Here is a 20,610-nt window from a genome sequence, read left to right as displayed (position 1 = left end):
CATACGCAGGCCCCATGCCCGTAACAAAGGCGTCACGGATTAAAAGTTCTGTATGCTGGACTGCCGTAACTGCCTGGCAGTCACAGTTCCTACCCAGGATGTGCAGGGCATGCCAGAAATCGTCCAGAGACTCCCCGGGGAGTTGCTGTCTCGTGGACAGGCAGTGTCTGGCGTATAGTTGATTAACTGGTCGAACGTATTGTCCCTTCAGGAGCTCCATCGCTTCGGAGTAAGTGGGCGCGTCCCGGATGAGAGGAAAAATGTCAGGGCTCACCTGTGAATAAAGGACTTGGAGCTTCTGCGCGTCCGAGGGTTCCTCAGCGGATGCTCGGAGGTAGCTTTCGAAGCAGGCTAGCCAGTGGTCAAAAGCGGACATAGCGTTGGCTGCTTGGGGGCTCAGCTGCAGGCGATCAGACTTGATGCGAAGATCCATCGTTTTAAAAATCTTTGCTCAATAAATTGATGCACCGTCAATTGCCACAAAGACGAGAGTAGTGGAATAATCGAGGCTTTATTGAGCAAAGATGTGCCTCCTGTAGCTGGAACCAGAATGGCTGCAACACGGTGAGCACACACATTTATACCCCGCCTAGTGGGCAGAGCCAGCGGGCAAGGATTTACCCATGTACCTCTAGTATATGTGTCTTACCGTAATACATATAATACTGCTAGTGGTGACTACCACACAAGGATAGAGAGAGAGAGGAGGGATAGAGAGAGAGAGAGAGAGGCAGGGATAGAGAGAGAGAGGCAGGGATAGAGTGAGCGAGGCAGGGATAGAGAGAGCGAGGCAAGGATAGAGAGAGAGGTGCAGGGTTAGAGAGAGAGGTGCAGGGTTAGAGAGAGAGATGGCGGGAGAGAGAGAGACAGGGATTGAGAGAGAGAGAGAGAGACGGAGGACATTACAGATAGAGGGAGGGATAGCGGAGGCATTTGTAAACGAGAGTGAGAGTTCTAAAATGGAGGCGTTTTTGGAGTGGGGGCCAGTGTGGGTCAGCGAGCACGGGGAGGGGGAGCGGGGCAGGCTGCCAGCTCGACCAGGGGGATGGGGGGTAGCACTGATTTGGATGGGCTGACGTTTCAATTGTGGGAGAGGAATCGGGAGCGAAAGGGGATCCTCGAGTGTGCAGAGTCAGTAATGTCACGGACGAGGGCTTCAACAGCCGAAGAGCTGCGGCTGAGGGCGGAGCCGGGCGGTGTCAGGGAGGTGGTAACGGGCGGTCCGAGCGATGGAGGCTCATCTGCAGGTCAATTAATAAACCGCTGAATCGAACCCGCCTTCCTTTGCCCCTTTGCCCCAGGGCTCCAGTACAACTCCTCACAAGCCGATGACACCAGGGGCACGGTCAGTTTCTCCCACCTCCCCCCGACATCGGATGAGCGACGGAATACCAGCTACTCCACCGGGAAGGCCACCACCATTGCAGGTGAGGGCGCTCGGCGCGCCTTGTGGGGGCGCGGTGCGGCAGAGGGGGCTGTGGGTGTGATGGCCGGGGGGGGCGGGGGGGGGGGTGGGGGCGACAACACTCGAGAATCTCGACTCCGTCCGGGACAAAGCAGCTCCCGCTCGATCGACACGCTGACCCCCGCCTTCCACACCCGCTCCCCCCCCCCCCCACCCCCACCGACGCACCGCGGCAGCCGTGTGCACCGCATACAAGATGCACTGTGGCTCAAGATGGCGGCTCACGCACCAGCTTCTCGAGGGGGCAGTTAGCGATGGGGGATGCAGGCTGAAACATTGCAAGGGTCACTCGCTCTATGAATAGAGGTGAAACCCGGTCTCCCGTGGACAGGGAGGGATATTTGCTTCGTGCTGCCCTCAGGCGTACCTCCTCGGAATGCATTCTGAATTTTCTTTGTCTTCTCCTTGTTTTCCAGCCTGGATGATGTACGCCGGCACGGCCGTGTTCGCGGCCATCGCTATCGTGGCCCTGTATTATCTGCGTAAGAGGTAGGAATGAGGTGGGGAACCGGGGGTCACAGTGTGTTCGATACACTGTCCTTTCCCCCCCTGGGACAGTGTCACAGTGTGTTAGATACACTGTCCTTTCCCCCTCTGGGACAGTGTCACAGTGTGTTAGATACACTGTCCTTTCCCCCTCTGGGACCGGGTGTCACAGTGTGTTAGATACACTGTCCTTTCCCCCTCTGGGACAGTGTCACAGTGTGTTAGATACACTGTCCTTTCCCCCTCTGGGACCGGGTTTCACAGTGTGTTAGATACACTGTCCTTTCCCCCTCTGGGACAGTGTCACAGTGTGTTAGATACACTGTCCTTTCCCCCTCTGGGACAGTGTCACAGTGTGTTAGATACACTGTCCTTTCCCCCTCTGGGACCGGGTATCACAGTGTGTTAGATACATTGTCCTTTCCCCATCTGGGACTGGGTGTCACAGTGTGTTAGATACACTGTCCTTTCTCCCCCTGGGACAGTGTCACAGTGTGTTAGATACACTGGCCTTTCCCCCTCTGGGACAGTGTCACAGTGTGTTAGATACACTGTCCTTTCCCCCTCTGGGACAGTGTCACAGTGTGTTAGATACACTGTCCTTTCCCCCTCTGGGACAGTGTCACAGTGTGTTAGATACACTGTCCTTTCCCCCTCTGGGACAGTGTCACAGTGTGTTAGATACACTGTCCTTTCCCCATCTGGGACAGTGTCACAGTGTGTTAGATACACTGTCCTTTCCCCCTCTGGGACCGGGTGTCACAGTGTGTTAGATACACTGTCCTTTCCCCCTCTGGGACAGTGTCACAGTGTGTTAGATACACTGTCCTTTCCCCCTCTGGGACCGGGTTTCACAGTGTGTTAGATACACTGTCCTTTCCCCCTCTGGGACAGTGTCACAGTGTGTTAGATACACTGTCCTTTCCCCCTCTGGGACAGTGTCACAGTGTGTTAGATACACTGTCCTTTCCCCCTCTGGGACCGGGTATCACAGTGTGTTAGATACATTGTCCTTTCCCCATCTGGGACTGGGTGTCACAGTCTGTTAGATACACTGTCCATTCCCCCTCTGGGACAGTGTCACAGTGTGTTAGATACACTGTCCTTTCCCCCTCTGGGACAGTGTCACAGTGTGTTAGATACACTGTCCTTTCCCCCTCTGGGACCGGGTATCACAGTGTGTTAGATACATTGTCCTTTCCCCATCTGGGACTGGGTGTCACAGTCTGTTAGATACACTGTCCTTTCCCCCTCTGGGACAGTGTCACAGTGTGTTAGATACACTGTCCTTTCCCCCTCTGGGACAGTGTCACAGTGTGTTAGATACACTGTCCTTTCCCCCTCTGGGACCGGGTGTCACAGTGTGTTAGATACACTGTCCTTTCCCCCTCTGGGATAGTGTCACAGTGTGTTAGAGACACTGTCTTTTCCCCCTCTGGGACCGGGTGTCACAGTGTGTTAGATACACTGTCCTTTCTCCCCCTGGGACAGTGTCACAGTGTGTTAGATACACTGGCCTTTCCCCCTCTGGGACAGTGTCACAGTGTGTTAGATACACTGTCCTTTCCCCCTCTGGGACCGGGTGTCACAGTGTGTTAGATACACTGTCCTTTCCCCCCTTGGGACAGTGTCACAGTGTGTTAGATACACTCTCCTTTCCCCCTCTGGGACAGTGTCACAGTGTGTTAGATACACTGTCCTTTCCCCCTCTGGGACCGGGTGTCACAGTGTGTTAGATACACTGTCCTTTCCCCCTCTGGGACCGGGTGTCACAGTGTGTTAGATACACTGTCCTTTGCCCCTCTGGGACAGTGTCACAGTGTTAGATACACTGTCCTTTCCCCCTCTGGGACAGTGTCACAGTGTGTTCGATACACTGTCCTTTCCCCCTCTGGGACAGTGTCACAGTGTGTTAGATACACTGTCCTTTCCCCCTCTGGGACAGTGTCACAGTGTGTTAGATACACTGTCCTTTCCACCTCTGGGACCGGGTGTCACAGTGTGTAAGATACACTGTCCTTTCCCCCTCTGGGACAGTATCACTGTGTGTTAGATACACTGTCCTTTCCCCCTCTGGGACCGGGTGTCACAGTGTGTTAGATACACTGTCCTTTCCCCCTCTGGGACAGTGTCACAGTGTGTTAGATACACTGTCCTTTCCCCCTCTGGGACCGGGTGTCACAGTGTGTTAGATACACTGTCCTTTCCCCCTCTGGGACAGTGTCACAGTGTGTTAGATACACTGTCCTTTCCCCCTCTGGGACCGGGTGTCACAGTGTGTTAGATACACTGTCCTTTCCCCTTCTGGGACAGTGTCACAGTGTGTTAGGTACACTGTCCTTTTCCCCTCTGGGACATAGTCACAGTGTGTTAGATACTCTGTTCTTTCCCCCTCTGGGACAGTGTCACTGTGTTAGATACACTGTCCTTTCCCCATCTGGGACCGGGTGTCACAGTGTGTTAGATACACTGTCCTTTCCCCTCTGGGACTGGGTGTCACAGTGTGTTAGACACACTGTCCTTTCCCCCTCTGGGACCGGGTGTCACAGTGTGTTAGATACACTGTCCTTTCCCCCTCTGGGACAGTGTCACAGTGTGTTAGATACACTGTCCTTTCCCTGTCTGGGACCGGGTGTCACAGTCTGTTAGATACACTGTCCTTTCCCCCTCTGGGACAGTGTCACAGTGTGTTAGATACACTGTCCTTTCCCCCTCTGGGACCGGGTTTCACTGTGTTAGATACACTGTCCTTTCCCCCTCTGGGACAGTGTCACAGTGTGTTAGATACTCTGTCCTTTCCCCCTCTGGGACAGTGTCACAGCGTGTTAGATACACTGTCCTTTCCCCATCTGGGACAGGGTGTCACAGTGTGTTAGATACACTGTCCTTTCCCCCTCTGGGACAGTGTCACAGTGTGTTAGATACACTATCTTTTCCCCCTCTGGGACAGTATCACAGTGTGTTAGATACACTGTCCTTTCCCCCTCTGGGACAGTGTCACAGTGTGTTAGATATACTGTCCTTTCCCCCTCTGGGACCTGGTGTCACAGTGTGTTAGACACACTGTCCTTTCCCCCTCTGCGACAGTGTCACAGTGTGTTAGATACACTGTCCTTTCCCCCTCTGGCACAGTGTCACAGTGTGTTAGATACACTGTCCTTTCCCCCTCTGGGACCGGGTGTCACAGTGTGTTCGATACACTATCCTTTCCCCCTATGGGACAGTATCACAGTGTGTTAGATACACTGTCCTTTCCCCCTCTGGGACAGTGTCACAGTGTGTTAGATATTCTGTCCTTTCCCCTCTGGGACCGGGTGTCACAGTGTGTTAGATACACTGCCCTTTCCCCCTCGGGGACAGTGTCACAGTGTGTTAGATACACTGTCCTTTCCCCCTCTGGGACTGGGTGTCACAGTGTGTTAGATACACTGTCCTTTCCCCCTCTGGGACAGTGTCACAGTGTGTTAGATACACTGTCCTTTCCCGCTATGTCACAGTGTGTTAGATACAGTGTCCTTTCCGCCTCTGGGACAGTGTCACAGTGTGTTAGATACACGTCCTTTCCCCCTCTGGCACAGTGTCACAGTGTGCTAGATACACTGTCCATTCCCCCTTTGGGACAGTGTGTCACAGTGTATTAGATACACTGTCCTTTCCCCCTCTGGCACAGTGTCACAGTGTGTTAGATACACCGTCCTTTCCCCTCTGGGACAGTGTCACAGTGTGTTAGATACACTGTCCTTTCCCCCTCTGGCACAGTGTCACAGTGTGTTAGATGCACTGTCCTTTCCCCCTCTGGGACAGTGTCACAGTGTGTTAGATACACTGTCCTTTCCCCCTCTGGGACCGGGTGTCACAGTGTGTTAGATACACTGTCCTTTCCCCCTCTGGGACAGTGTCACAGTGTGTTAGATACACTGTCCTTTCCCCCTCTGGGACCGGGTGTCACAGTGTGTTAGATACACTGTCCTTTCCCCCTCTGGGACAGTGTCACAGTGTGTTAGATACACTGTCCTTTCCCCTCTGGGACTGGGTGTCACAGTGTGTTAGATACACTGTCCTTTCCCCCTCTGGGACAGTGTCACAGTGTGTTAGATACACTGTCCTTTCCCCCTCTGGGACAGTGTCACAGTGTGTTAGATACACTGTCCTTTCCCCCTCTGGGACAGTGTCACAGTGTGTTAGATACACTGTCCTTTCCCCCTCTGGGACTGGGTGTCACAGTGTGTTAGATACACTGTCCTTTCCCCCTCTGGGACCGGGTGTCACAGTGTGTTAGATACACTGTCCTTTCCCCCTCTGGGACAGTGTCACAGTGTGTTAGATACACTGTCCTTTCCCTCTCTGGGACCGGGTGTCACAGTGTGTTAGATACACTGTCCTTTCCCCCTCTGGGACAGTGTCACAGTGTGTTAGATACACTGTCCTTTTCCCCTCTGGGACAGTGTCACAGTGTGTTAGATACACTGTCCTTTCCCCCTCTGGGACAGTGTCACAGTGTGTTAGATACACTGTCCTTTCCCCCTCTGGGACCGGGTGTCACAGTGTGTTAGATACACTGTCGTTTCCCCCTCTGGGACCGGGTGTCACAGTGTGTTAGATACACTGTCCTTTCCCCCTCTGGGACCGGGTGTCACAGTGTGTTAGATACACTGTCCTTTCCCCCTCTGGGACAGTGTCACAGTGTGTTAGATACACTGTCCTTTCCCTCTCTGGGACCGGGTGTCACAGTGTGTTAGATACACTGTCCTTTCCCCCTCTGGGACAGTGTCACAGTGTGTTAGATACACTGTCCTTTTCCCCTCTGGGACAGTGTCACAGTGTGTTAGATACACTGTCCTTTCCCCCTCTGGGACAGTGTCACAGTGTGTTAGATACACTGTCCTTTCCCCCTCTGGGACCGGGTGTCACAGTGTGTTAGATACACTGTCCTTTCCCTCTCTGGGACAGTGTCACAGTGTGTTAGATACACTGTCCTTTCCCCCTCTGGGACCGGGTGTCACAGTGTGTTAGATACACTGTCGTTTCCCCCTCTGGGACCGGGTGTCACAGTGTGTTAGATACACTGTCCTTTCCCCCTCTGGGACCGGGTGTCACAGTGTGTTAGATACACTGTCCTTTCCCCCTCTGGGACAGTGTCACAGTGTGTTAGATACACTGTCCTTTCCCTCTCTGGGACCGGGTGTCACAGTGTGTTAGATACACTGTCCTTTCCCCCTCTGGGACAGTGTCACAGTGTGTTAGATACACTGTCCTTTTCCCCTCTGGGACAGTGTCACAGTGTGTTAGATACACTGTCCTTTCCCCCTCTGGGACAGTGTCACAGTGTGTTAGATACACTGTCCTTTCCCCCTCTGGGACCGGGTGTCACAGTGTGTTAGATACACTGTCGTTTCCCCCTCTGGGACCGGGTGTCACAGTGTGTTAGATACACTGTCCTTTCCCCCTCTGGGACAGTGTCACAGTGTGTTAGATACACTGTCCTTTCCCCCTCTGGGACCGGGTGTCACAGTGTGTTAGATACACTGTCCTTTCCCCCTCTGGGACCGGGTGTCACAGTGTGTTAGATACACTGTCGTTTCCCCCTCTGGGACCGGGTGTCACAGTGTGTTAGATACACTGTCCTTTCCCCCTCTGGGACAGTGTCACAGTGTGTTAGATACACTGTCCTTTCCCCCTCTGGGACAGTGTCACAGTGTGTTAGATACACTGTCCTTTCCCCCTCTGGGACCGGGTGTCACAGTGTGTTAGATACACTGTCCTTTCCCCCTCTGGGACCGGGTGTCACAGTGTGTTAGATACACTGTCGTTTCCCCCTCTGGGACCGGGTGTCACAGTGTGTTAGATACACTGTCCTTTCCCCCTCTGGGACAGTGTCACAGTGTGTTAGATACACTGTCCTTTCCCCCTCTGGGACCGGGTGTCACAGTGTGTTAGATACACTGTCCTTTCCCCCTCTGGGACCGGGTGTCACAGTGTGTTAGATACACTGTCGTTTCCCCCTCTGGGACCGGGTGTCACAGTGTGTTAGATACACTGTCCTTTCCCCCTCTGGGACAGTGTCACAGTGTGTTAGATACACTGTCCTTTCCCCCTCTGGGACAGTGTCACAGTGTGTTAGATACACTGTCCTTTCCCCCTCTGGGACCGGGTGTCACAGTGTGTTAGATACACTGACCTTTCCCCCTCTGGGACAGTGTCACAGTGTGTTAGATACACTGTCCTTTCCCCCTCTGGGACCGGGTGTCACAGTGTGTTAGATACACTGTCGTTTCCCCCTCTGGGACCGGGTGTCACAGTGTGTTAGATACACTGTCCTTTCCCCCTCTGGGACAGTGTCACAGTGTGTTAGATACACTGTCCTTTCCCCCTCTGGGACAGTGTCACAGTGTGTTAGATACACTGTCCTTTCCCCCTCTGGGACCGGGTGTCACAGTGTGTTAGATACACTGTCCTTTCCCCCTCTGGGACAGTGTCACAGTGTGTTAGATACACTGTCCTTTCCCCCTCTGGGACAGTGTCACAATGTGTTAGATACACTGACCTTTCCCCCTCTGGGACAGGGCCACAGGGGAAGGTTGACCTCTTGTCTGCTGCCTCACTCTCCCACTCACCGCCTGCCTCTCTCCCCGTTTAGGAGCTGCCTCTATCTGCCGAGGAAGACGACGTCCGGGGTGCTGGTGATCCGCCGGCAGAGGACAGACCAGTGCCAGTGCCCGCGTTCCGAGGCCTGGTCGGTGGTCTACAAGCACACGCGGGTGGTGATCTGCAACGAGGGCGGCGGCGCCGCGGACGAGCGCCACGAGTATGTCTGCGTCTGCGAGGCCTACAACAACCTGTCCGCCACCAACCAGTCCTCCCTCAAATCCCTCATCTCCACCGTCTAGCCGGACCGGCGCAACCTGGTCGAGCCGCCGGCAGGCGTTCGAGGTCGCTCGCCGCCAAACCTCGCGACCCGGAGGGGGCAAAGCCTGCCCCCACCCCCTGCACTGCACCTGCCCAATCCATTCGCCCCCTTCCCCCCCCACCTGTTTCCAAGCATGAACCTGTGCAGGCGAGCTTCGCTCCCGCCAATATCGGTGGCGTGAGCCTTCGCGGGCCCGGCGACTTCCCCAGCCGGAGAAGACGAAGCGTTCGGCGCGTCCACGGTTCCGGGGGCTTGGAGTCTCCTCTCGGAGGAACACCGGATTCTCCCGAGGACGTGCCGAAGGATGGCGACAGGAGGTCGCACACGAGGGGCGGCCCCTCCACCGCCTCCCACTCATCAAATGGCCAAAGAGCAGCTTACGTTGCGACGGACGCTGCGCGCCAACTGATGGCGATTTCTGGACTCATCTCTCTCTCCCTTTCTCTCTCTCGGCTCTTTCGCCCGCCTCACGGGCCTAGTGGGACCTATCCTGATATCCGGGGCAGGATCCAGACGCGGGGGTGACCCATTTATAAGAGAGGCAACCTCCAAAGAGAAGGGAGGGTCCCCTCCCTCAGGCCCGGTGGATGGTGTTCAACTCCCGCTGGCGATGGACACAAGGTGGGGTGGGGAGGGAGGGGGGCGCGCTTGGTCTCCCGGAGTGTGAGGGGTGGGTGGGGGGTCTCAACGGGAGACGGCGACCGCCTCTTCCTTGGCACCGATCCCGCCAGCCAACCGCCCCGCCAAACGGGCAGCCGCGCACAGATTGTAACGCTGCCAACTCGACGTCAACGTCACGTGACACAGCTGGGCTCACATCGGGCCAGCATGGACGCGATAGGCTGAGTGGCCTGCATCTGCAGTTGGCGATACTTTTGTATCTGAAACAACTTTAAAAACACATACAGGTGATTCATACTCACCCCGAACCCCTCGATTAGATTCCAGTCTGTAACTCACTCCCGGGTATCTGTTATTCTATATATAAACCACCCCAAACCCATCGATTAGATTCCAGTCAGTAACTCACTCCCGGGTATCTGTTATTCTATATATAAACCACCCCAAACCCATCGATTAGATTCCAGTCAGTAACTCACTCCCGGGTATCTGTTATTCTATATATAAACCACCCCGAACCCCTCGATTAGATTCCAGTCTGTAACTCACTCCCGGGTATCTGTTATTCTATATATAAACCACCCCAAACCCATCGATTAGATTCCAGTCAGTAACTCACTCCCGGGTATCTGTTATTCTATATATAAACCACCCCAAACCCATCGATTAGATTCCAGTCAGTAACTCACTCCCGGGTATCTGTTAGTCTATATATAAACCACCCCGAACCCCTCGATTAGATTCCAGTCTGTAACTCACTCCCGGGTATCTGTTAGTCTACATATAAACCACCCCAAACCCCTCGATTAGATTCCAGTCTGTAACTCACTCCCGGGTATCTGTTATTCTATATATAAACCACCCCGAACCGCTCGATTAGATTCCAGTCTGTAACTCACTCCCGGGTATCTGTTATTCTATATATAAACCACCCCGAACCGCTCGATTAGATTCCAGTCTGTAACTCAATCCCGGGTATCTGTTATTCTATATATAAACCACCCCGAACCCCTCGATTAGATTCCAGTCTGTAACTCACTCCCGGGTATCTGTTATTCTATATATAAACCACCCCGAACCGCTCGATTAGATTCCAGTCTGTAACTCAATCCCGGGTATCTGTTATTCTATATATAAACCACCCCGAACCCCTCGATTAGATTCCAGTCTGTAACTCACTCCCGAGTATCTGTTATTCTATATATAAACCACCCCAAACCACTCGATTAGATTCCAGTCTGTAACTCACTCCCGGGTATCTATTATTCTATATATAAACCACCCTGAACCCCTCGATTAGATTCCAGTCTGTAACTCACTCCCGGGTATCTGTTAGTCTATATATAAACCACCCCGAATCCCTCGATTAGATTCCAGTCTGTAACTCACTCCCGGGTATCTGTTATTCTATATATAAACCCCCCCGAACCCCTCGATTAGATTCCAGTCTGTAACTCACTCCCGGGTGTCTGGTATTCTATATATAAACCACCCCGAACCCCTCGATTAGATTCCAGTCTGTAACTCACTCCCGGGTATCTGTTATTCTATATGTAAACCACCCCGAACCCCTCGATTAGATTCTAGTCTGTAACTCACTCCCGGGTATCTGTTATTCTATATATAAACCACCCCGAACCCCTCGATTAGATTCCAGTCTGTAACTCACTCCCGGGTATCTGTTATTCTATATATAAACCACCCCGAACCCCTCGATTAGATTCCAGTCTGTAACTCACCCCCGGGTATCTGTTATTCTATATATAAACCACCCTGAACCCCTCGATTAGATTCCAGTCTGTAACTCACTCCGGGGTTTCTGTCATTCTAAATATAAACCACCCCGAACCCCTCGATTAGATTCCAGTCTGTAACTTACACCCGGGTACCTGTTATTCTATATATAAACCACCCTGAACCCCTCGATTAGATTCCAGTCTGTAACTCACCCCCGGGTATCTGTTATTCTATATATAAACCACCCTGAACCCCTCGATTAGATTCCAGTCTGTAACTCACTCCGGGGTTTCTGTCATTCTAAATATAAACCACCCCGAACCCCTCGATTAGATTCCAGTCTGTAACTTACACCCGGGTACCTGTTATTCTATATATAAACCACCCTGAACCCCTCGATTAGATTCCAGTCTGTAACTCATTCCCGGGTATCTGTTATTCTATATATAAACCACCCCGAACCCCTCGATTAGATTCCAGTCTGTAACTTACTCCCGGGTATCTGTTATTCTATATATAAACCACCCTGAACCCCTCGATTAGATTCCAGTCTGTAACTCACTCCCGGGTATCTGTTATTCTATATATAAACCACCCCGAACACCTCGATTAGATTCCAGTCTGTAACTCACTCCCGGGTATCTGTTATTCTATATGTAAACCACCCCGAACCCCTCGATTAGATTCTAGTCTGTAACTCACTCCCGGGTATCTGTTATTCTATATATAAACCACCCCGAACCCCTCGATTAGATTCCAGTCTGTAACTCACTCCCGGGTATCTGTTATTCTATATATAAACCATCCCGAACCCGTCGATTAGATTCCAGTCTGTAACTCACTCCCGGGTATCTGTTATTCTATATATAAACCACTCCAAACCCCTCGATTAGATTCTAGTCTGTAACTCACTCCCGGGTATCTGTTATTCTATATATAAACCACCCTGAACCCCTCGATTAGATTCCAGTCTGTAACTCACTCCGGGGTTTCTGTCATTCTAAATATAAACCACCCCGAACCCCTCGATTAGATTCCAGTCTGTAACTTACTCCCGGGTATCTGTTATTCTATATATAAACCACCCTGAACCCCTCGATTAGATTCCAGTCTGTAACTCACTCCCGGGTATCTGTTATTCTATATATAAACCACCCCGAACACCTCGATTAGATTCCAGTCTGTAACTCACTCCCGGGTATCTGTTATTCTATATGTAAACCACCCCGAACCCCTCGATTAGATTCTAGTCTGTAACTCACTCCCGGGTATCTGTTATTCTATATATAAACCACCCCGAACCCCTCGATTAGATTCCAGTCTGTAACTCACTCCCGGGTATCTGTTATTCTATATATAAACCACCCCGAACCCCTCGATTAGATTCCAGTCTGTAACTCACCCCCGGGTATCTGTTATTCTATATATAAACCACCCCGAACCCCTCGATTAGATTCCAGTCTGTAACTCACCCCCGGGTATCTGTTATTCTATATATAAACCACCCCGAACCCCTCGATTAGATTCCAGTCTGTAACTCACTCCCGGGTATCTGTTATTCTATATATAAACCACCCCGAACCCCTTGATTAGATTCCAGTCTGTAACTCACTACCGGGTATCTGTTATTCTATATATAAACCACCCCGAACCCCTCGATTAGATTCCAGTCTGTAACTCACTCCCGGGTATCTGTTAGTCTATATATAAACCACCCCGAACCCCTCGATTAGATTCCAGTCTGTAACTCACTCCCGCGTATCTGTTATTCTATATATAAACCACCCTGAACCCGTCGATTAGATTCCAGTCTGTAACTCACTCCCGGGTATCTGTTATTCTATATATAAACCACCCTGAACCCCTCGATTAGATTCCAGTCTGTAACACACTCCCGCGTATCTGTTATTCTATATATAAACCACCCTGAACCCGTCGATTAGATTCCAGTCTGTAACTCACTCCCGGGTATCTGTTATTCTATATATAAACCACCCTGAACCCCTCGATTAGATTCCAGTCTGTAACTCACTCCCGGGTATCTGTTATTCTATATATAAACCACCCCGAACCCCTCTATTAGATTCCAGTCTGTAACTCACTCCCGGGTATCTGTTATTCTATATATAAACCACCCCGAACCCCTCGATTAGATTCCAGTCTGTAACTCACTCCCGGGTATCTGTTATTCTATATATAAACCACCCTGAACCCGTCGATTAGATTCCAGTCTGTAACTCACTCCCGGGTATCTGTTATTCTATATATAAACCACCCTGAACCCCTCGATTAGATTCCAGTCTGTAACTCACTCCCGGGTATCTGTTATTCTATATATAAACCACCCTGAACCCCTCGATTAGATTCCAGTCTGTAACTCACTCCCGGGTATCTGTTCTTCTATATATAAACCACCCCGAACCCCTCTATTAGATTCCAGTCTGTAACTCACTCCCGGGTATCTGTTATTCTATATATAAACCACCCCGAACCCCTCGATTAGATTCCAGTCAGTAACTCACTCCCGCGTATCTGTTATTCTATATATAAACCACCCCGAACCCCTCGATTAGATTCCAGTCTGTAACTCACTCCCGGGTATCTGTTATTCTATATATAAACCACCCCGAACCCCTCGATTAGTTTCCAGTCTGTAACTCACTCCCGGGTATCTGTTATTGGATATATAAACCACCCCGAACACCTCGATTAGATTCCAGTCTGTAACTCACTCCAGGGTATCTGTTATTCTATATATGAACCACCCTGAACCCCTCGATTAGATTCCAGTCTGTAACTCACTCCCGGGTATCTGTTATTCTATATATAAACCACCCCGTACCCCTCGATTAGATTCCAGTCTGTAAGTCACTTCCGGGTATCTGTTATTCTATAGATAAACCACCTCGAACCTTCGATTAGATTCCTGTCTGTACCTCACTCCCAGGTATCTGTTATTCTATATATAATCCACCCCGAACCCCTCGATTAGATTCCAGTCTGTAACTCACTCCCGGGTATTTGTTATTCTATATATAAACCACCCCGAACCCCTCGATTAGATTCCAGTCTGTAACTCACTCCCGGGTATCTGTTATTCTATATATAAACCACCCCGAACCCCTCGATTAGATTCCAGTCTGTAACTCACTCCTGGGTATCTGTTATTCTGTATATAAACCACCCTGAACCCCTCGATTAGATTCCAGTCTGTACCTCACTCCCGGGTATCTGTTATTCTATTTATAAACGACCCCGAACCCCTCGATTAGAGTCCAGTCTTTAACTCACTCCCGCGTATCTGTTATTCTATATATAAACCACCCCGAACCCCTCGATTAGATTCCAGTCTGTAACTCACTCCCGGGTATCAGTTATTCTATATATAAATCACCCCAAACCCCTCGATTAGATTCCAGTCTGTAACTCACACCCGGGTATCTGTTATTCTTTATATAAACCACCCCAAAACCCTCGATTAGATTCCAGTCTGTAACTCACTCCCGGGTATCTGTTATTCTATATATAAACCACCCTGAACCCCTCGATTAGATTCCAGTCTGTAACTCACTCCCGGGTATCTGTTATTCTATATATAAACCACCCCGAACCCCTCGATTAGATTCTAGTCTGTAACTCACTCCCGGGTATCTGTTATTCTATATATAAACCACCCGAACCCCTCGATTAGATTCCAGTCTGTAACTCACTCCCGGTTATCTGTTATTATATATATAAACCACCCCGAGCCCCTCGATTAGATTCCAGTCTGTAACTCACTCCCGGGTATCAGTTATTCTATATATAAATCACCCCAAACCCCTCGATTAGATTCCAGTCTGTAACTCATCCCGGGTATCTGTTATTCTTTATATAAACCACCCCAAAACCCTCGATTAGATTCCAGTCTGTAACTCACTCCCGGATATCTGTTATTCTATATATAAACCACCCTGAACCCCTCGATTAGATTCCAGTCTGTAACTCACTCCCGGGTATCTGTTATTCTATTTATAAACCACCCGGAACCCCTCGATTAGATTCCAGTCTGTAACTCACTCCCGGGTATCTGTTATTCTAGACATAAACCACCCCAAACCACTCGATTAGATTCCAGTCTGTAACTCACTCCCGGGTATCTGTTATTCTAGACATAAACCACCCCGAACCCCTCGATTAGATTCCAGTCTGTAACTCACTCCCGGGTATCTGTTATTCTATATATAAACCACCCCAAAACCCTCGATTAGATTCCAGTCCGAACTCACTCCCGGGTATCTGTTATTCTATATATAAACCACCCGGAACCCCTCGATTAGATTCCAGTCTGTAACTCACTCCCGGGTATCTGTTATTCTAGACATAAACCACCCCAAACCACTCGATTAGGTTCCAGTCTGTAACTCACTCCCGGGTATCTGTTATTCTGTATATAAACCACCCCGAACCCCTCGATTAGATTCCAGTCTGTAACTCACTCCCGGGTATCAGTTATTCTATATATAAACCACCCCGAAACCCTCGATTAGATTCCAGTCTGTAACTCACTCCCGGGTATCTGTTATTCTATATATAAACCACCCCGAACGCCTCGATTAGATTCCAGTCTGTAACTCACTCCCGGGTATCTGTTATTCTATATATAAACCACCCCGAACCCCTCGATTAGATTCCAGTCTGTAACTCACTCCTGGGTATCTGTTATTCTGTACATAAACCACCCTGAACCCCTCGATTCGATTCCAGTCTGCATTTCACTCCCGGGTATCTGTTATTGTATATATAATCCACCCCAAACCGCTCGATTAGATTCCAGTCTGTACCTCACTCCCGGGTATCTGTTATTCTATTTATAAACCACCCCGAACCCCTCGATTAGATTCCAGTCTGTAACTCTCTCCCGGGTATCTGGTATTCTATATATAAACCACCCCGAACCCCTCGATTAGATTCCAGTCTGTAACTCACTCCCGGGTATCTGTTATTCTATATATAAACCACCCGTACCCCTCGATTAGATTCCAGTCTGTAACTCACTCCCGGGTATCAGTTATTCTATATATAAACCACCCCGAACCCCTCGATTAGAGTCCAGTCTTTAACTCACTCCCGCGTATCTGTTATTCTATATATAAACCACCCCGAACCCCTCGATTAGATTCCAGTCTGTAACTCACTCCCGGGTATCAGTTATTCTATATATAAATCACCCCAAACCCCTCGATTAGATTCCAGTCTGTAACTCACACCCGGGTATCTGTTATTCTTTATATAAACCACCCCAAAACCCTCGATTAGATTCCAGTCTGTAACTCACTCCCGGGTATCTGTTATTCTATATATAAACCACCCTGAACCCCTCGATTAGATTCCAGTCTGTAACTCACTCCCGGGTATCTGTTATTCTATATATAAACCACCCCGAACCCCTCGATTAGATTCTAGTCTGTAACTCACTCCCGGGTATCTGTTATTCTATATATAAACCACCCGAACCCCTCGATTAGATTCCAGTCTGTAACTCACTCCCGGTTATCTGTTATTATATATATAAACCACCCCGAGCCCCTCGATTAGATTCCAGTCTGTAACTCACTCCCGGGTATCAGTTATTCTATATATAAATCACCCCAAACCCCTCGATTAGATTCCAGTCTGTAACTCATCCCGGGTATCTGTTATTCTTTATATAAACCACCCCAAAACCCTCGATTAGATTCCAGTCTGTAACTCACTCCCGGATATCTGTTATTCTATATATAAACCACCCTGAACCCCTCGATTAGATTCCAGTCTGTAACTCACTCCCGGGTATCTGTTATTCTATTTATAAACCACCCGGAACCCCTCGATTAGATTCCAGTCTGTAACTCACTCCCGGGTATCTGTTATTCTAGACATAAACCACCCCAAACCACTCGATTAGATTCCAGTCTGTAACTCACTCCCGGGTATCTGTTATTCTATATATAAACCACCCCAAACTCCTCGATTAGATTCCACTCTGTAACTCACTCCCGGGTATCTGTTATTCTAGACATAAACCACCCCGAACCCCTCGATTAGATTCCAGTCTGTAACTCACTCCCGGGTATCTGTTATTCTATATATAAACCACCCCAAAACCCTCGATTAGATTCCAGTCCGAACTCACTCCCGGGTATCTGTTATTCTATATATAAACCACCCGGAACCCCTCGATTAGATTCCAGTCTGTAACTCACTCCCGGGTATCTGTTATTCTAGACATAAACCACCCCAAACCACTCGATTAGGTTCCAGTCTGTAACTCACTCCCGGGTATCTGTTATTCTGTATATAAACCACCCCGAACCCCTCGATTAGATTCCAGTCTGTAACTCACTCCCGGGTATCAGTTATTCTATATATAAACCACCCCGAAACCCTCGATTAGATTCCAGTCTGTAACTCACTCCCGGGTATCTGTTATTCTATATATAAACCACCCCGAACGCCTCGATTAGATTCCAGTCTGTAACTCACTCCCGGGTATCTGTTATTCTATATATAAACCACCCCGAACCCCTCGATTAGATTCCAGTCTGTAACTCACTCCTGGGTATCTGTTATTCTGTACATAAACCACCCTGAACCCCTCGATTCGATTCCAGTCTGCATTTCACTCCCGGGTATCTGTTATTGTATATATAATCCACCCCAAACCGCTCGATTAGATTCCAGTCTGTACCTCACTCCCGGGTATCTGTTATTCTATTTATAAACCACCCCGAACCCCTCGATTAGATTCCAGTCTGTAACTCTCTCCCGGGTATCTGGTATTCTATATATAAACCACCCCGAACCCCTCGATTAGATTCCAGTCTGTAACTCACTCCCGGGTATCTGTTATTCTATATATAAACCACCCGTACCCCTCGATTAGATTCCAGTCTGTAACTCACTCCCGGGTATCAGTTATTCTATATATAAACCACCCTGAACCCCTCGATTAGATTCCAGTCTGTAACTCACTCCCGGGTATCTGTTATTCTATATCTAAACCACCCCAAATCCCTCGATTAGATTCCAGTCTGTAACTCACTCCCGCTTATCTGTTATTCTATTTATAAACCACCCGGAACCCCTCGATTAGATTCCAGTCTGTAACTCACTCCCGGGTATCTGTTATTCTAGACATAAACCACCCCAAACCACTCGATTAGATTCCAGTCTGTAACTCACTCCCGGGTATCTGTTATTCTAGACATAAACCACCCCGAACCCCTCGATTAGATCCAGTCTGTAACTCACTCCCGGGTATCTGTTATTCTATATATAAACCACCCCAAACCACTCGATTAGATTCCAGTCTGTAACTCACTCCCGGGTATCTGTTATTCTATATATAAACCACCCCGAACCCCTCGATTAGATTCCAGCTCGTAACTCACTCCCGGGTATCTGTTATTCTATATATAAACCACCCCGAACCCCTCGATTAGAGTCCAGTCTGTAACTCACTCCCGCGTATCTGTTATTCTATATATAAACCACCCCGAACCCCTCGATTAGATTCCAGTCTGTAACTCACTCCCGGGTATCTGTTATTCTATATATAAACCACCCCGAACCCCTCGATTAGATTCCAGTCTGTAACTCACTCCCGGGTATCGGTTATTCTATATATAAACCACCCCGAACCCCTCGATTAGATTCCAGTCTGTAACTCACTCCCGGGTACCTGTTATTCTATATATAAACCACCCCGAACCCCTCGATTAGATTCCAGTCTGTGACTCACTCCCGGGTATCTGTTATTCTATATATAAACCACCCCGAACCCCTCGATTAGATTCCAGTCAGTATCTCACGCCCGGGTATCTGTTATTCTATATATAAACCACCCCGAACCCCTCGATTAGATTCCAGTCTGTGACTCACTCCCGGGTATCTGTTATTCTATACAAACCACCCCGAACCCCTCGATTAGATTCCAGTCTGTAGCTCACTCCCGGGTATCTGTTATTCTATATATAAACCACACCGAACCCCTCGATTAGATTCCAGTCTGTAGCTCACTCCCGGTATCTGTTATTCTATATATAAACCACCCCGAACCCCTCGATTGGATCCCAGTCTGTAACTCACTCCCGGGTATCTGTTATTCTATATATAAACCACACAGAACCCCTCGATTAGATTCCAGTCTGTAACTCACTCCTGGGTATCTGTTATTCTATATATAAACCACCCCGAACCCCTCGATTAGATTCCAGTCTGTAACTCCCGGTGAAATTCCATTCCTTTTTTCCCTCCTTTTGCGTCTCTCTCAGTTTTCCAGTTGGTGTCACTTGTCGAAATCTGCTCCTTGCTCACATCGGTGATGTTTGCTTGAAGTATACCTCTCAGCATTTACTCAGGGCTGCATTAATGTCGCTTTATTTATTAAAGGCTGTCTTGCAAATGCTAACTCGCCATTAGTGTTGAATGTCTGTCTCTCTTGTTTGAGTCTGGGGGGTGGGGGGTGGGTGGGGGGGGGGGGGGGGGGGTCTGTGGGTTGGCTGGGTGGGGGATCTGGTGTGCGAGGGGCTGGAATGATGTGCGTTGAAGTTTTGAAGGTGTGTGGATAGCTGGCGTGCGTCGCTTATCAAAGTGTCCACAAAGCGTCCAACGCGGAAGTAGCAAGTTGGCGCTGGACTGGAGCGCAGTGACCTGGGATGGTCAACGTCGCTCTCGGGAGGATGTGACAGTCCTCAAGGGACCCCAGAGACATTTACCACAATGGTTCCAGGGCTGAGGCAGGACGGATTTCGGGCAAGGGGAAGAGATGCAATGACCTGGAACTCGCTGCCGGCACAACATGGTGGCAGCGGGAGGGTGGTTTCAATTCGAGGAGTGAGGTCGCAGAGCTGAGGGAAGGGAGAGAGAGGCGGAGGGAATTGGAGGGTGAGCGTGTTGCTCCAGTTGGAGCGAGCGGGGACACAACAGGCAAAGAGATATCAGTCCGTCTGTCCAGCAAATGGGCGCCTCAGTGCCCCCACCCCCCCACACCCCCCGCCCCCCCCCCCCCCACAACCCCCCCCCCCCGCCCCCCCCCCCCCCCCCCCCCCGCCCCACACACACACTGAAAATATCCAGCACAGCACTGGGCCAAAAGTGAAGCCTGGGTTGGTGTTGCTCGGTATCTGTGCGTGTCCGAGCGAGGGAGTGAAGGAGAGGGGAGGGGGGGGCGAGTTAGAGGGGAAGGAAGGGGAGAGGGGGAGGGAGGGAAAGAGAGAGAGGGTGAAGGAGAGCTAGGGAGGGAGGAAGGGAAGGAGAGAGGGAGGGAAGGAGAGAGAGGGAGGGAAGGAGAGAGGAAGGGAAGGAGAGAGAGTTGGAGGGAAGGAGAGAGAGGGGAAGGAAGGAGGGGAGAGAGGGAGGGAAGGTGAGAGGG

The 20,610-nt window shown here is 49.9% G+C and overlaps 1 protein-coding gene across 1 annotated transcript in view; it reads left to right on the top strand.

Annotated features, from left to right (window-relative positions):
• thoc6 (THO complex 6) overlaps positions 1-9,478 on the top strand; it is a 96,044-nt gene extending 86,566 nt beyond the window's left edge. Inside the window, exons 9-11 of the mRNA XM_072485423.1 lie at positions 1,302-1,427; positions 1,882-1,954; positions 8,589-9,478. Of these exons, the coding sequence (XP_072341524.1) occupies positions 1,302-1,427; positions 1,882-1,954; positions 8,589-8,838 (449 nt within the window). The 3' untranslated portion in view covers positions 8,839-9,478. The remainder of the gene's footprint in view (positions 1-1,301; positions 1,428-1,881; positions 1,955-8,588) is intronic.
• The last annotated feature ends 11,132 nt before the right edge of the window (positions 9,479-20,610 follow it).

Source organism: Scyliorhinus torazame, chromosome 19 (genome assembly GCF_047496885.1).
Source record: "Scyliorhinus torazame isolate Kashiwa2021f chromosome 19, sScyTor2.1, whole genome shotgun sequence".
NCBI lineage: Eukaryota > Metazoa > Chordata > Chondrichthyes > Carcharhiniformes > Scyliorhinidae > Scyliorhinus > Scyliorhinus torazame.
This window is presented reverse-complemented; position numbering and strand designations above follow the sequence as displayed.